The 13,920-nt window shown below is 43.2% G+C and overlaps 1 protein-coding gene across 2 annotated transcripts in view; it reads left to right on the top strand.

Moving 5' to 3' along the window:
• Dzip1 (DAZ interacting zinc finger protein 1) overlaps positions 1-13,920 on the top strand; it is a 51,999-nt gene that overhangs the window by 36,593 nt on the left and 1,486 nt on the right. For both annotated transcript variants that reach the window (XM_042682648.1, XM_042682647.1), the window contains exons 13-19: positions 885-1,024; positions 2,039-2,237; positions 2,698-2,827; positions 3,530-3,583; positions 5,211-5,404; positions 8,975-9,111; positions 11,441-11,615. In XM_042682648.1, the coding sequence (XP_042538582.1) occupies positions 885-1,024; positions 2,039-2,237; positions 2,698-2,827; positions 3,530-3,583; positions 5,211-5,404; positions 8,975-9,111; positions 11,441-11,615 (1,029 nt within the window). The remainder of the gene's footprint in view (positions 1-884; positions 1,025-2,038; positions 2,238-2,697; positions 2,828-3,529; positions 3,584-5,210; positions 5,405-8,974; positions 9,112-11,440; positions 11,616-13,920) is intronic.

Here is a 13,920-nt window from a genome sequence, read left to right as displayed (position 1 = left end):
TTATTTTATCATTCTTAAGTATTTAAATAAATTGAGTTTTTTCTTTATAAGATAATTCACAAATTCTAATTGAATTTGGAGATGAATTTTGAGGGGAAATAGTTCTAGTGATAAACCACTAACTTTTTTTTTTTTTTTTTTGGTCTGGTCGTGAGGCCTGAACTCTGGGCCTGGGTGCTGTCTCTCAGCTCTTCAGCTCAAGGCTAGCATTCTACCACTTGAGCCACAGCACCACTTCCGGCTTTTTTCTTTTTGCTTATGTGGTGCTGAGGAATCGAACCCAGGGCCTCATGCATGCAAGGCAAGCGCTCTACCACTGAGCCACCTTCCCATCCCCAAACCACTAACTTTCTAAATAAGATTTTTTTCTTTATGTTTCAGTGGATACATGTATTTTTAAACTGTTCAGCTGTAACTCAGTTAGGCAATCAAGAATTTTAAATTCAAAGTTTATTCATTTTTTTAGTTTTTACGACAGCTCTGGGACTTGAACTCAGTCAGGGTCTGGGTTCTGTCCTTTAGCTTTTTCCCCTCAAGGCTAGCAATTCCACTTCCTGAGCCACAGCTCTGCTTCTGGATTTGGGGTTGGTTAATTGGAGATAAAAGTCTCTTAGTCTTTCCTGCCAGGCTGGCTTTTAATTGCAGTCCTCAGATCTCAGCCTTCTGAATAGCTAGGATTACAAGTGTAAAGCCACCATGCCCAGTTTGCACTGAAGTTTTGAAGCAGACTTTTTTAAGAAGCTGCAGTACTCAAACATCATATATTCCAAAATACCGTAAGCGTTTACTTGTCATTTTAAAGTTGTGGTTTGCGATCGTTCTGCTTGGAGATTTAATGTGTGTGTTTAATCCTCTTTCAACCTATTTTTAAAACCTTACTTCAGGAAGGGAAAACGAACAGAAATTAAATAAGAAGACCTATGCGAGGAAAGATTTGAAGACTGGGTCCTTCTTCACTAAGGAGTTAAGAACACTCTTGGAGCATAACTTGATGAAGAAACTGGAAAACTTGGGGATTAATTCAGTACGCTCATTTATTTTGGGTATATTTGGTATATTTATTTTGGTATATTTACTAGTTTGTTATATTTTTTGTTTCCTAAATCAGGAAGGATTAGAGGAGAGAAGGAAAGCTTGTTAGTGAAGCAAATTCACAGACACAGATGATAGATTCCTGATGACAGGATGAATATAGTAGAGATGAGGGAAACAGAGGGTGGGGCCAATCAAATAACTGAGATCACAGAAAACATCTTGGGGGTGGCATTTACTCTGAGGACAAAGATCTATGTCCCACACTTGAGTGGGTGGTAGGGCCACGCCCTGGGATGAGAAAGGCTGAAACAGGCCATGAGATTCAAGATGGGAGATGGATTTGTTGTGAGAGATACTGTTATTAAGTAACTAGCCCTTTAACTTTCTTCTGTGTTGATTTCCATCAGATCTAGACTAATTTTCTTAGATCACCTCTTTAAGTATGCTAGCTCTATATTGGAAAGTCACCTCTGATGACTTTCTCTTCCCTGAAGAAGGACCCTGAAACTTCCAGTGTTCGCCTTCAATCTTCTGTTCTGGTCTTCTTCATGTTGGGTCTGCAAGGTTCATTTGTGGGACATGCTTTGACTACTTCTGTTTCAGGGCCCATTTTTCCCAAAAGGCAGCCCTGCTCCCATGCCTCATTATGTGACATTCCTCCTTAATTATACTCGTGCGATCCTCTGTTGAGTCACAGCTCAGCCTTCTGCTTGGGCCGTCTAGGATGACCTTTCTCCCTGGGATTCCTCTAGCCTGGGTGGACTCCTTTGGTCCTTGTTCCACAGCTTAGTATATCATTACTCATAAACAGCCAGCCACATGCATGGTGAACTCCTGTTGGTGGCAGGACACGCGCTCCATGTTGGAATGCCACCTGCTTTACATGCAGCTGGGGCTCGGGAAGGATGGATTGCACCTTGGGTAGAGTGAATCATGACACACACACCCACGAAATGACAAATACCCAGTTCACCCCAGCTCACTGCGCATCTTCCTCCTACAGAACACACGGGGCATTCCCAGTGATCACCTGAACAGAGTCCTTAGAACGGTGGAACTGGGAAGACATGAGCAAGCAAGAAAAATACCAAACATCCAGCAAATTCGAGAATCTCTTGAGCATCAGGTCAGCTGTAAAATTGAGGAGAAGACATTGCTGTCTTCAGGGAAGTCTGTTACCAACTGCCATTTCGTTGCTTTGGGTGAGAGTTAATTCTAACAACCCTTTTTATAATTTCAGACATGGTAAACGAACTTTGGTATTTCATTGACAACTCAACTATTTGTACTGTGAGTGTTGGGTCTAGGCTTTTGTTCTACACAGGAAAAGAAAGGAAGACAGAAAGATAAGGAAGGAAAGAAGGAAAGAAGGAAATAGGAAGGAAGGAAGGAAGTAGGAAGGAAGGAAAGAAATAGGAAGGAAGGTGAGAAAGGGAGGAAGGAAGGTGAGAAAGGGAGGAAGGAAGCAAGGAAAGAAGGAAGGAAATGGAGAGAAAGGAAGGAAGGAAAGAAGGAAGTAATAGAGGGAGGAAGGGAGGTAGGTAGGAAAGGCCTGAGGTTCATTTCCTTGGCACCTGAGGTGGGACTGTACCATTTGCTTTTGGCTTCCTGTCAAGGCAGTAAAGACTCATAAATGCTTCCCCCTCTTCCCCCCTGTTCCAGATAAGTATAGTGTTCCTCAAATGGACACCCCACTGGCTGAAGAAGTACCCAAAGCGGCCCAGCTTCCTCCCCCAAGTAAAGCACTGGTTAGACAAAGATCTGTTTTTACTGACAGGATGGCTGTTCCAAAGTGAGTATTTTCAACCTCATTGTTCACCTTAGCCAGCTCAGACCCCCATTACGTATGCCATAGACTGGATGCAATTCTCCAGCGCAAGGGCTGTTTCTTGGAGCTTTGGAGGTTGCAAGTTTGAGAGCACTGTGGCACTGTGGTCAAGTTCTGTGTCTCACAGTGTTCTCTCTTGGGAGAGTGGAAGCTCCCTCTCTTCCTCCTCCTGTGACCTTACTGCCTCCGGGTACTACACACCAGTTTGCTGAGGTTCAGTATATGTGTTTTGCTAGGTCCCAAGTGTTGAGTTCGTATCAGTGAATCCCATTTGCAATTGCCTTGTAGTTTCTGGGTGGCACCAGGAGATTCATATTGCAGATACTGGGGCTTGAATTCAGGGCCAGGGCACTCTCCCTTACTTTTGTCACTCAAGGCTGGCACTTTGATCCACACCTCTATTTCTAGCTTTTTGCTGGTTAGTTGGAGATAAGAGACTCACTGACTTTTCTGCCTAGGCTGGCTTTGAACTACAATCCTCAGATCTATGTCTCTTGCATAGCTAGAGTTACAGGTGTGAATCACTGGTGCCCATCTTTGCTCTGTTAAAAGCAAAAACCGAAAAACAAAGCAAACAAAAAAACCCCGCAATTCTGTAAGTATCTATGTTAAGCCATATTATTCACCATAGCAATGTTTTGTTTTTTTTTTTCTGTTATTCTTTAGAAGTAAGAAAACAGTCATCGAAGATCATTTTCCCAGAAAATCTTTATCTACAACGTGAGTATTTGGGGCAGGAGGAAATAATTTTTACATTTCTTCTTGCTGAATATGCCTTTTCCTTGTAAATTAGATTGTTTATGGCGGTTAACTAAAGCCATTGTGATCAGTCAGTCGTAGTTAATTTGTGATTCTATGGATGTGTTATTTGTGCCATGCCTTTGTGTATCAGTTAGATAAGTCACTAGCACTTAACTACTCTGGGTCTCCATTAAGACCAGGGCTCACACGTGAGTCATTCTCAGGTAAAATCCACCCCAGGGTGGAGGAATTGATCAGGAAAAGCACATTTGAAGCCAATGCATGGGTTGAGTTTCAATGGCTGGATTCATGGGGAGTATACATTTCAGATTCCATCCTATTGTTCTAGCTCCTTTTTTTTTGTCAGTCCTGGGGCTTGAACTCAGGTCCTGGGCACTGTCCCTGAGCTCTTTGGCTCAAGGCTAGCATTCTACCACTTGAGCCACTTCCAAGGCATCATGCATGCTAGGCAAGCACTTCACCACTAAGCCACATTCCCAACTCTCTAACACCTTTTAAAAGTTAATGAGAGCTGGGTACTGGTGGTTCATATGTGCAATCCTAGGCCGAGATCTGAGGATTATTGCAATTTGAAGCCAGCCATGGTTAGAAAGACCTAGCCCACGAGACTCTTATCTCCAATTAAATACCAAAAAATAAAAAAAGCCAGAAGTGGAGCTGTTGTTCAAGTGATAGAGCACTAGCCTTGAGCACAGAAAGCTCAGGGAGAGGGCCCACACCCTGAGTTGAAGCCCCAGGACAGGCAAAAAAAAAAAAAGTTAATGAGGACCCTAGACCTTATTTTGCTAGATTCCTACTGAGAATCCTTGCTCAGTTGCTCAACTGTGATACAGTTGATTACAATTTTAAGCCTCAATTTTCTTAAGATTTTACTAATTGGGGTAGTGCTGCTTTTTTTCATGATATGGTTTCACAAATTACATGAGAGTATATGAAGAGGGTGTGACTCAGTGCTTGGCACTTATGGGTACTAAGATGTAGGTATATAACTGTCATTAATTATGAGCAATGTTTATTCTAAGGTAGTTGGACTAGCTCATTATTGCCTTAGTTTGGACCTTTTTCGAGGCCTTGCATAGTAGAGTATAATCCAACATAGTTCATTTTCCATCGATTGTTGTGTAGTCTGGAATTTAAGGACTCTATAAGATATTCTTTAACTGTCCTGAATTTCTATTTCCCCCTTAAAATGGCCATGATGATAATCAATGTGAGACTACAAATGAGACTGTGTATGTGTAAGCATTGTGTATGGTGCAGTCTGAAGGTAAGTTAGATGTCATGAGTTAAAAGACAGAACAGTGACATTGTGGAAAATCATAGCTTCCTCTCACTGAAAGGTATTTCCCTTAGGCACTATAAAAACCAAAGATATTAAGAAAACACACGTAAGGGTTTCCAGGAGCCAGGTCATAACTCATTTTAACCAGTGCCACATGGTAGTCAGGCCTGGGTCTGGGGATGCCTGGGCTTCCATAGTAGCCTGTAGGCCTCGCTGCCACCCCTCATGTGGGGAAAGCAGGGACCTGTGGCTTGGTCGTCCTGAGACGGGAGGAGACCTCCATTTCCCTTGTGCCTTCTGCAGGACGCCTCCCTTCAGCTCTGAGGAGGAGCTGGAAGAGGATGACTTCATCCAGGCCTTTGTGTCCTCCGACCTGCTTCCCATTCAGCCACCGAGAAGCAGCAAGAACAGCTTCGGCAAGAACAGCACCAAAAGTGACACGGATGGGACGGAGGGGAGCGAGATTGAGGGCTCTGACGTGTCTTCCAAACCCTCAGGTATGAGCTTTGATCCTGGGAAAACCTCCCTGAAGTCTTATGGAAGGCAGTGGTCCCCTATCTGGAGACCCCAGGCCCTGGGACTCAGGGCCGGGAGGGAGAGGAGGGAGAGGATGGGGCACTTTCGAGGGGGGTGGGGAGTTGCTTAGCAAGTCATCTATCTTCAGGCTGAAGGAGAGGAAAGGGGCTGGGGTGCTGTAGGTATTCGTTTCCTGCAGCTGCTGTAACAAAAACACAAAGTACTTGCAGGGAGGGGAGGTGACTGGAGGGGGTGATTTACCCTGCCAGTGTTCCAGCTAGTCCAAAATGTAGGTGTTGGCTAGGTTGGTTCCTTGTGCGGGTTCTCTGCCTCTGTCCTTGGTGCACACATGGCCGTCTTCTCCCTGCGTCTCTTCACACCAGCCTCTCCCCAAGGCGGCTATCTCTGTCCTCATTTCCAGTTTTATAAAGCATGTTCACGCATGTCCTCGCTTTCGCCAAACTGCCTCTTCACTCTGCCGCCCAGTACAGCTGCATTCTAAAGTCCTGGGGCTGGGGACTTGATACAGGAATTTGAGGGGAACACACAGTTCAAACTCACAGTTCAGCCCTGGGGTTGCTGTAAGAATGGCTGTTGTAACACACTGTGCTCTACCCTCTGGAGGTGGGGCAGGGTGAAAGAAACACAGGATCCTGGTCTCTGGTCTCTGGTTCTTTCTCAAAAGAAATACTGCTCCTGGGTCATTTTTATTTTTTTTTTAGTTTATTTACTTTCGGTCATGGGACTTGAACTCTGGGCCTGGGCACTATCCCTCGGCTCTTCAGCTCAAGACAAGTGCTTTGTCACTTGAGCCATAGCGCCACTTCCAGTTTTCTGGTGGTTAATTGGAGATAAATGTTTCACGGACTTTCCTGCCCGGGCTGGCTTTGAACCATGATCCTCAGATCTCAGCCTCTTGAGTAGCTAGGATTACAGGCATGAGCCACTGGCGCCCAGCTTCCTGGGTCATTTTTTTTTTTTTTTAAAGAAGAAATTATTGAACATAAATTTAAACTAACAAATTTTAAGTGTTACCAAGTATAATTATTGTTTTAGACTGTCGATAATCTGACAGTCATATAATTGTGTAAAACATAACTCATTCATTTAAAAATAACACTATTTTGGATAACATCTGTTTGTTCGTTCAAGCAAGTTATCTCGTTGAAGTCACAGTTTCTGACCACAGAGTTGAATGGAGACTTTCTTTTCTGATTTAACATGAAGACTTGGTAGCTTCTTGGCTGGAAGATTTGGGATTGATTTTTTTTAATATAATTTATTTTATTTATAATTTAATATAATACAATTTTTATTTATGTTATTAGCGTGTTGTATGCAGGGGGTACCACTGCCTAAGTCAGATGATGAGTACGTTTCTTTGTTGGATAAAGACCAGTCCCCCCCTCCTGCCACTGCCCACAAGTGGCATAGCTCATTTTCCACATATTGTCTATTGGCTATCACGGTGTTTGTTTCTCCTGCCTCCCTCCCTTTCTGTGTCCCTCCCCATGCTCCACTAAAAAGGAAAAAAAAAAAGCAAAAACAACAGAACACTACTTCTACCACCACCACCACCACCAAAAACCCATGTTTCCATTTCCTGGAATTTGTTTGGATTCATAGTATCTGCAGTGTTCAGAGGAATTATGCCTTTGGGTTCCTCCTCTAAGCTTATCCTCCTTTAGTCTGTTTATGTGTGGTTGCTAAAGTCCTGTAGAGATTATCATATCTGGTTTATATTTTAAATCTAGCTTCCACATATGAGAGGAAACATGCATCTTTTGTTTCTTTGAGCTTGGCTGACCTCACAACATGATTTGTTCTATGTCTATCCATTTTCCTGCAAATGACATAATATTCTCTCTAATGGATGAGTAAAATTCCATTGTGTATCACATTGTTGTTGTTGTTGATCGTGGGCTTGAACTCTGGGCCAAGGAACTGTCCCTGAGCTCTTCAGCTCAAGGCTAGTGCTCTTCCACTTTGAGCCACAGCGCTACTTCTGGTTTTCTACTGGTTTATTGAGATAAGAGTCTCACAGACTTACCTGACCTGCCAGAGCTGGCTTTGAACCATGGTCCTCAGATCTCAGCCACTTGAGTAGCTAGTATTACAGGCATGATCCACCAGTGCCCAGCATTATACCACATTTTTTGATCCACTCATCTATTGTAGGGCATCTGGGCTGTTTCCATAATTTGGCTATTGTGAATAGGACAGCAATGAACACGGATGTGCAAGTGTCTTTATCATATCCTGACTTGTAATGTTCTAGGTAGCTGCCCAAGAGTGGTATGGGTAGGTCATAGGGAAGATCAATGTTTAATTATTTGAGGAGCATTCCGAGTGGTTGTACTAGTTTACGTTCCCTCCAGTGGTGCAGTAGGGTTCCTTTTTCTCTACATTCCCACCAGCTAATCTGACTGGGGTGAGATAGACTCTGAGTTGTTTTGATTTGCATTTCCTTTTAAAAAAATTTTTTTAATTGAGATTAGTGATTACCTAAACTTCACAATACTGTGGAATAGTGATATTTAGTTAAAGTCACAAACACATTTTAACCTTCACAAGGTGAATTGTCATTATTGCGTTTCCTTTTTATGGCCAGTGATGTTGAGCATGTCCTCATGTGTTTCTTTGCCATTCTTACTTCTTCTTCTGGGAAGTCTCTCTTTAACATGTTTGCCCACATATTGATTGGTTTATTAGTTTGGAGAGGGGTTAATTTTTGAGCTCCTTGTATATTTTTGGCTATTAGGCCTTTGTTGGTAAAGATCTTCTCCCAGTCTGTTGGCTGTCTTTGTAATTTAGTAACTAGGTTCTTTGCTGTGCAGAAACTTTAATGAATGAATTAATTAATTAATTTTATTTTGTTGGTCATGAGACATGAACTCAGGGCCTGGGCATTATCCCTGAACTTTTTTTTTCTCAAGGCTAGTGCTCTACCACTTTTATGCCACAGCTTCACTGTGGTTTTCTGGTGGGTTAATGGGAGATAGCAGTCTTGTGGATTTTCCTATGTAGGCTGGCTTTGAACCTCATCTTCACATCTCAGCATCTTTAGTAGCTAGGATTGTAGGCATGAGCCACCATACTTAGCTGTGCAGAAGCTTTTAATTTTGATGTAATCTCATTTGTCCAGTCTCTCTTCTATTTGCTGTGCCCCTGGGACTCTTTTCAAAAGGTTCCTGCCTATGCCTATAGTAAGTTCTAATGTTCCTCCTACCCCATCTTGTTGTAGTTTCAAAGTTTCAGGTCTGATGTTGAGTTCTTTGATCCACTTCGAGTTAATATTGGTGCATGGTGGCAAACATGGATCCAATTTTAGTTTTCTACATAGAGATATCCAGTTTGGGGGTTGATCTTTTTTAAGGGATTCTAAGTGTTTAACATTGTTTCCAAACCCCAAATACATCAGTGAGTTTTATTTTGCTAATACATAATTATTTACAAAACTTAGACTCTTGTCAAAACTGTAAGGGTAGAACTGAACATGGAATACCATTTTGAAGAAAGGTTTTCTTGACTAGTTTCTTTTGCTCCTATAGTAACCTCCATTAAAATACAAACGGATAAAGTTGAAAAGATCATTCCACAGCAGAAAACTATGAACAAACCAATTGGAGGGATCCACATTCCTGAGAAGTTTGACAGAAAAGAAGAATTCAAAGAAGAAGAACTAAAGGTAAAAACCTCTTACTAAACCCACATTCCCCTTCGGATAAACAGTGACATTTTAGAGTGAAATCTAAAACCAGGTGGATGCGTTAGTGTGGCAGAGGTGGTATTCCGGCTCATTTTGCATGCGCATTCCTATCACTCTGTAGAGAATCAGAGGAACTGTGATGGCCGCCTGGCAGTGCAGACTCAGTGACCTAATCTACAATTCCAAAATGTGAAATGTTGCAAAGTCCTACACTTTATAAGCCTTGACAATCACTATTAGAAACTTTGTTCCCCCCCCAACTTGGAGGCTGAGGGTGTAGCTCAGTGGTAGAATCTATAGCTCTGGGTTCAATGCCTAGCACATTTCCCTACCTCTCAAAAGAAAGTTTTAGAGTTTGGATTTCTGAGGTTTAGATCAGGGATGCTCAGTAAAGTCTATGCAAATATTCCTCAATCACAAACCCTATCAATCAAAAACACTTTAGGCCCAAGCAGTTTGGATAAGCTTATAATAATAAATTATATACATGCCCCACTACATAGTTTTGTAAGCTTCTGTTACATGTTGCTCCCAGCACTTACAGATAGTAGATGGCTTGAATGAAAGCACTTGTGATTGGCTGGAATCTGGGGCCCCCACATCCACAGCCAGGGATTTCTTTTCTGCCTTGGGATAAAGTAGGGGAAGGATCTCGCCCTGCTGGGCATCTGAGTCAGTGGCAGAGTTCTTCATAGATGTGTGAGTCGAGAGCCAGGAGGGCAGGCCCATGCTCCTGCCTACATCCCAGAAGAGGCCTGATCATTTTCCCCGTGTTTCCACCACCCTGTGTTGACTCAGTCTTCTAATAGTTGGCATTCTTCTCTTCATTTTTCGTTAAAATAAGATTTTTATTTCTCTCCTATTCATATTCCAGGTGTTATCGGGGTGTGTGTGTGTGTGTGTGTGTGTGTGTGTGTGTGTGTGTGTGTGTGTGTGTGTGTGTGTGTGTGTGTATGTTTGTATGTCTGTCTGTCTGTCTGTCTGTCTGTCTCTGTCTCTCTGCTGGTACAGGGGTTTAAACTCAGAACCTTGAGCTCTTGCTTGGCTTTCTATTTTTTTCTCAAGGCTCTTTGCTGGTTAATTGGGAACAAGCATCTCATGGACTTTTCTGACCACTCTGTCTTTGAACCTTGATCTTTTACTCTCAGTCTAAAGTAATTAGAGTAATTAGGATAACAGGTGGGTGCCACCAGCACCAGGCTATACACTACTTTTTCTCAGTTAGTGCTACTTGTGTTGTTTAACCTAAAAATGACAAGAAGTCATGTATCATTCAGGAGAAGCTACGGTGCCCTTTGGGAAAGGCGTGACGGAAGTGCATGTGTCTTTTGGTGGGGGTCTGGTGGTGCTCAGCTCCTGTGGGGCTCTCTGAATGATGAGTCCCACCCTACCATGTAGCACTGGTGATTGGTAAAGAGGAAAAGGATACGCTTCCATGGCATGAAAGGAAAAAGATGATTTGTTCAGCTTTCAAAATCTACTTCATTACCCTGCAGAAATGCCCAGATTTGAGGTCCCAACCTTCACACCCACCTTTCTAGTCATTCACTGTCAGCTGCTCTGTCAAAACGGCAGCATGACTGAGGGGACACTGTTTCTATTTTTTATGGATTTTTTTTTTTTTTTTTTTTTTGGTTGTGGGCCTGAACTCTGGGCCTGGGCACTTCCCTCAGCTCTTCAGCTCAAGGCTAGCACTCTACTTACTTGAGCCACAGAACCACTTCCAGCTTTTTCTTCTTATGTGGTGCTGAGGAAGCAAACCCAGGACCTCATGCATGCAAGGCAAGCGCTTTACCACTGAGCCACCTTCCCAGCCCCTCATTTTTTTTTTTTAGATTTACTTTATTGTTCTTTTAGAGGTGCTATACAGCAGGTTTACACTTCCATATGTCAAGTAATAAGTACGTTTTCTTTTGTATCCTGTCATCTGTTCCCTCTCTCCCATTCCCTTCTTCCTATCTCCACCTACATGTTGCATAATTCACTTTCATCCATGTCCAGGGGAACCATTTCTTTAAGAAACAAATTATTCTCTGCCTATTTCTTTTCATTCCCTCTTTTTTTTTTGTCCATTGTGAGACTAGAACTCAGGGCCTGGGTACTATCCCTGAGCTTTTTCGCTCTAGGCTAGTGCTCTACCACTTTGAACCACAGTGCTACTTCTGGTCTTCTGATGGTTAATTGGGAATAAGAGTCTCATGGACTTTCCTGCTAGGGCTGGCTTAGAACTGCAGTCTTCAGCTCTCAGCCTGCTGAGTAGCTAGGATTACAGGCGTGAGGCACCAGCACCCTCTCTTGTGTAATTCAGTGTGCAGATGTGGACGATGATGACTGGGATGGCTCATCCTTAGAGGAAGAAAAGTCTCTGAGCAAAAAAACTGGACAAGACCAGAGGCAACCTCCCCCTGTGAAGAAGGAATTCAGTTCTCTTCAAGTGCCATGTGCCTGGGGTGCATTTGTCCCTCGGGAGTCCAAGGGAGATGGTGAGTCTTTCTCTCTCTGTCTCTCTCTCTTTCAGCCCATTTTCTGACCAGTTTGTATTTCATCTCTATAGGTAACTTCCTTTAGTTATGCTAACATACCGTCAAAACACTACTAGCAGCTGAGGACATTCCTCAGTGGTGAAGTGCTTGCTTAGCATGCACGAGGTTCTACCTAACACCATACACATAAACCAACTACCACCAGAAAACCACTCTTGGCTTAACCAAGATTTTGATGCTTTATGTTATTTTAATAAAGTCTGAATAAGTTGATACACATGCCCTAATCATCCTTATTTAATTTCTTGTATAACTTTTCATGGTAATATTTTTTTACACCAAGTGTGGTGGTTCATGCCTATAATCCCAGCTATTTAGGAGGCAGAGATTGATTGGAAGGATGGTTGGAGGTTGGAGACAGTCTGGGCAACAAGCCAGCATGACTCCCACCTCAGCAAACAAGTAGGTAGGATGGTCACTTCTGTAATACCAACTACACAGACAGCATAGGTCAAAGGAGGTCAGCCCTAGGGAGAAAATTTTGAGACCCAAGTTGAGAAAAAGTAAAAAGAACAGGGGTCACGGCTTGACTGTGTAGAAAATACAAAACCCTGAGTGCAAACTCCAGGACCTTCTCCTATATACATCCATACCAAAAAAAAGTTGGTTTTTTTTTGTTGTTTGTTTTGTTTTTGGTCGGTTGCGGGGCTTGAACTCTGGGCTTGGGCACTGTCCCTCAGCTCTTCAGCTCAAGGCGAGCACTCTACTGCTTGAGCCACAGCACCACTTCTGGTTTTCTAGTGATTTATTGGAGATAAGAGTCTCACGGACTTTCCTGCCCGGGCTGGCTTTGAACCATGATCCTCAGATCTTAGCCTCCTGAGTAGCTAGGATTATAGGCATGAGCCACCAGCGCCGGCTTATCATATTATTTCTTAAAATGACACACAAGTATTCTCTTCATGCACCTGCCCCATAGAAATGGAAATTTCTGATCCTATACGGGAATGAGACCGTTCTTATGGCAGTCTTCCAGCATTCCTCTACTTCCTATTAAATATTTTTCTTGATGCTTCTTCTTGTTTTTTCTTACAGCACTGTAGATAGTGGGATAAATTACAAATGAAATTGCTAGCTAGAAAGTCCCTTGTGTACGTGCTGTCTAGAGCTGGATCACCAAGAATTTAACTTCAACAGATTCAACTTTTTAAGTTAGAACATTGTGATTTATGTTTTGTGTGCTCATTTGCTTTGAGACAAGCTCTCATTGTGTAACCCAGGCTGGCCTCAACTTTGCAGTCCTCCAGTCTCCCCTTTTTAAAACACTGGGATCAGGGCTAGGAAAGTGGCTCAGTGGTCGAGTGCTTGCCTTGCATTCATGAGCACCAGGGTTCGATTCCTCAGTACTACATAAGCAGAAAAAACCGGAAGTGGCGCTGTGGCTCAAGTGGTAGAGTGCTAGCCTTGAGCTGAAGAACTGAGGGACAGCACCCAGGCCTGGAGTTCAAGCCCCACGACTGACCAAAAAAAAAAAATGCTGGGATTAAAGGCATATGCTTATTTTGCCAGTAATTTAGATTTAGATTTCTGAGTGTGTGCTGATTCTGGGCCTTGAACTGAGGGCCTGCATGCAGTGCTTGAGCTTTTTCTGCTCAAGGCTAGCAGACTACCAGTCTTTGTAATGAACTCCAACCTTTGTGTTGTTAATGTGATGACTTTAGACATTGAGATATTGATGTCTTCCTGAGACAGATGGGATTTTGGCTCATTTTCACCGTCCAGAACACTGTCCATGCCAATCCTTGGGCTTGAACTCAGCCTGGGCGCTGTCCTTCAGCTTTTTCATTCAAAGCTGGTACTCTACCACTTGAGGCCTAGCTCCACTTTCAGCATTTTTTTTGTGGTTAATTGAAGATAAGAGTCTCACAGACTTTCCTGCCATGGCTGGTTTGGAACCACGATTCTCAGATCTCAGCCTCTTGTGTCTTTAGGATTTCAGGCATGAGCCACCAGCACCCAGCTCAGCTCAGAGTTACTAACACAACACACATATACCATGCCCCGTCCTGCTGCACAGGAGCTGGTGGGTTGCTGGGTAAAGCTCACGTGCCAGGCCCTGAGAGGGGGTCCCAGATTTGTAAACAACTCACAAGGAGATTTTTTTTTTTTTTTGTCGGTTGTGGGGCTTGAACTCTGGGCCTGGGCGCTGTCCCTCAGCTCTTCAAGCTCAAGCGAGCGCTCTACCACTTGAGCTACAGTGCCACTTCCGGTTTTCTGGTGGTTTATTGGAGATAGGAGTCTCACG

The sequence above is a fragment of the Dipodomys spectabilis genome, unplaced genomic scaffold (assembly GCF_019054845.1).
Source record: "Dipodomys spectabilis isolate Male_0828 unplaced genomic scaffold, ASM1905484v1 ptg000075l, whole genome shotgun sequence".
In the NCBI taxonomy this organism is placed as follows: domain Eukaryota; kingdom Metazoa; phylum Chordata; class Mammalia; order Rodentia; family Heteromyidae; genus Dipodomys; species Dipodomys spectabilis.
This window is presented reverse-complemented; position numbering and strand designations above follow the sequence as displayed.